At 43.1% G+C, this 3494-nt stretch overlaps 1 protein-coding gene across 1 annotated transcript; it reads right to left on the bottom strand.

Annotated features, from left to right (window-relative positions):
* Nucleotides 1-633: 633 nt before the first annotated feature.
* On the bottom strand, nt 634-1194 carry LOC148548415 (uncharacterized). Its single transcript, XM_088495613.1, has one exon. It carries the CDS (start codon nt 1192-1194, stop codon nt 634-636), a length of 561 nt encoding a protein of 186 aa, XP_088351739.1.
* Between the last annotated feature and the right edge of the window lie 2300 nt (nt 1195-3494).

Raw genomic sequence — 3494 nt, 5'->3', positions numbered from 1 at the left:
ACAAAAAATAACTTAGAAGAGGACGACGTAAAGAAGTCGACCTCCTACAAACAACAAGTTATAAAAGTAATCCCTGAAAGAGACCTGACAAAGATCCAAGAAAGAGGATTACAAAAAATAACTTAGAAGAGGATGACGTAAAGAAGTCGACCTCCTACAAACAACAAGTTATAAAGTAGTCCCTGAAAGAGACCTGACAATGGTCCAAGAAAGAGGATTACAAAAATAACTGGAAAGCGGACCAACATGAAGAAATCGGTTACGGAATGCTAGAAATTAATACAAATAAAAGCGAGAAAACCGAAATACAAGTTGGACCCACATATCCACAACCTCAAAGGATCCAAGCTACAAGCAATAAGTACAAGGCAATCCAAAGAGGCCGAGCAGCAAGGCTCTAACACTTTCAAAACCCAGAAAGGTGTCAAGACAAGTGCAAACAAGCATAATATTAAAACAAGCTTCAGGGTCAGGCCCAAAAAGCTTGAAAGCTACTTGTTGTTTTTTCAAAATCAAAAGTTGCTAAACAAGCAACCAAAAGGAGTATCAACAGTTAGCATAATATTCAAGACTACAAAATAAAGAGTTTAAAAGCCCACAAGTTGGGCTATCCACACAAATATCCAAGAAAATTCAGCTAAGACTAGAAGACTTCTCGGCAGCATCAGTCTGAGGTGAAGGAGGGCGAGCCTGAAGAGGCACTGCATCCACTGTACCGTCGTCCCTATTCAGAATTTGACAATCGGGATCTAACTCCGGACGAACGATCCTAGCGGGAGGAGCTATAGAAGTCGACAATTTAGCAGCAGGCACAGGGGGAGGCCCGACGTCATCATCATCTTGGTCATCCGGGACAATCTTACCATCCCTCACAACGTTGTCCAAGCTGAAGAGAGTAAGGTCAACCTCAGGAGCAAGAACTTGAACCTGCTCCTTTAAATTATCATAAGCAGCATTTACGCTACCAACAAGATGACCTTGGAGCTCGGAGTAGTCAATTCGAGCAGACTCTAACTCCTCCCTCAGACGTATTACCTCCCGATAAGATGTGATGTAACTGTCCTTATGCCTCAAAGCAGTGTCATCGGCCAACCTCACAGAGACCGCCAGGGCAAGAGAGCTAGCCTTCTCGTTCTCCAGATCCTTCTCCAGTTTAGCTACTTTCACCTTAAGCTCCTCCTTCAAGCCCTTCATCCGATCAAACTCTTGTTTGGCCTCCTCCATGAAGGCTTTGGTGGTATGAAGCGGAAGATTTTGAGCAGTCCGATACAGGGCAGCCCCCATATAGGCCATCTTGATGCTACTCCGAGTTATGAAGTCCAAATGGCGAAGGAGAGAGGCGTCGTCAGTAGGGACGACACCATAAGGACCGATCTGCTGGTCAACAAACTCCACCGCATCAAAGTCAGGAGCGTCAAGGTTGAAAGGCTCAATTGTTTTTTGTTGTTTATTGGGAGGAGCACTAGAAGTAGCGACAGAAGCCTATGGAGGGTCAGCCAGACGAACTCGAGGAGTGGGGATCACCTTCTTCGGCCCAGGAGAACTCGGGACGGACGGCTTCATTGGAACTTGAGAAGATCCCTCTCCCGCCATCTTGGCCGAGATATTTTGAGCAGCAGCAGCCTTCTTTGCCTTTTTGTAGACCTTCATGGAATCATTGTTTTTCGACATCTCTGAAAATATAGAATCAACCATAGTGATGAGTTACACTCCAGAAGAAGCAAAACTAAGAAACAAGTATAGAAACAAGTCAGACAGTACCCAAAGCAGTTCGAACCAAAGACGGGTCACTCAAAAACTTTTTTGTATCAAGATGGGGTGGTTTCCCCCATAAATCTTCAAGAACAACTACAAAAGCTCGTTCAACCTCGTCAAGCATGTCCCATGTATACCGAGACACTCTCATATTCTTTTGCCATTCTAGAGGAAAGGCAGGCTCATCATTTTCATCAAGAAAAAAGGGGCGGGCCCCCTCAACAGCACAGACTCGGAAGAAATAATTCTTAAAATCTTTAAAAGACTCATCATTTATGGCAAAAACTTTATGCCCCTGGGCCGACCTGAAAAAAACCCAGGAAGCTTTCTTTTTGGAAGACCCTCTGGGCATGGCAGAAACAAAAAGATAGAGGAAAAGAGTTTGAGAAGGTGTTATGCCTAACTCTTGGCAAAGCAGCTGAAAAATCTTGATAAAACCCCAGGAATTCAGATGAAGCTGGGATGGGGCAATATTACAAGACCACAACAAATCGGTCTCGAAAGCAGTAAAAGGAAAGGTAATGTCTAACTGGCTGAAGAAATATTCATAGGCATAGAAAAAGGGACGCTCCCCCTCGACCGAAGTAGGAAAACAAACCCTCTCATCAGAGTCAGGCGCTACAAGCTCATAATCCCTCTCCCGGGCACTGCTACCACAAATCCTATGACGTTTTCTCAGCTCTACACAAAAATCAGTGTCCACCACAGAGACACACATCAAGACAAGGGAGTCCAGCCAATCAGACATCCCCTCGGGAACTTTAGAAGACATATCTACAATTTTATTGCGAGAAGACATGAGGCCAACTAATCTTACAATAAGAAAAGAAGATTGGGTTACTAAAAAACATCTCGGACGAGGGGTAAAATAACTCGACTAATATGATACAGAAGAGCAAACAGAAAAGAAAAACCCCAAGACTCAAACCAAAGTCCTGGGGCATCCTTTGGAGGCAGTAACAAAGCGAGGTTTTAGGAAAAATCTATAGCTTACATCCCGGTATCTCTCCAACAAGAAAAGAAGATTTCAAATAACAAACATTTCATAGGAGAAAGACAAAACACAAAAAGTCATCAAAGCCACTATCTTTTTACAATCTATCAGCAAAAAGCATCGCCAACATCAAACACGCCAAGCGGAAATCTTCAAATGCACAACCTTCTTTCAGAATCAAACAAAACCATCATCAAAAGCACAAACAGAAACGGTGATAACATGCAAAAGCCCTAAAAGCATCAAACAACAGGAAAGGCGAAAAGGTTCATGCAAAAAGGCGAAGAAACTCCCAGAACACACAAGCACAACAAAAGCAGAAAGATCCAAACTTTCTCCAAGCAAAATCAAAACTTTCTCAAAATCAGACATGAAAAAGTGACACGGAAAAGAGAAAGGAAGAAAAATCAAACCTGAAAAAATAGGAGAAAACCTCAAAAGAAAGCTGAGGAGCAGAAGCGGCAGGTGAAAGAGCCACCCCTCGAACGGAAAAACTCGCCAAAAGTAGGAAACGGAAGGTGAAATCCAGAATCACCCCTCTTCCACAGGAAGCAGTAGCAAGCAGGCGTCGCAAGGAGAAAATATGAACTCTAGGCGAAAAAACAGAAAGAAAGAAAAGTAAGGGAGGTTACGAAGAAGAGAAACCGTTTCTGTGAGCAAATTTCAAAAATAAAAGCCAAGGGAACGGGGAAATTAAAACCAATTAATGAAGGTATTAAACCCTCGCACGTTCCCAAGAACAGAA

This window comes from Arachis ipaensis, chromosome B8 (genome assembly GCF_059453495.1).
Source record: "Arachis ipaensis isolate K30076 ecotype BB chromosome B8, ASM5945349v1, whole genome shotgun sequence".
Taxonomy (NCBI): Eukaryota; Viridiplantae; Streptophyta; class Magnoliopsida; order Fabales; family Fabaceae; genus Arachis; species Arachis ipaensis.
This window is presented reverse-complemented; position numbering and strand designations above follow the sequence as displayed.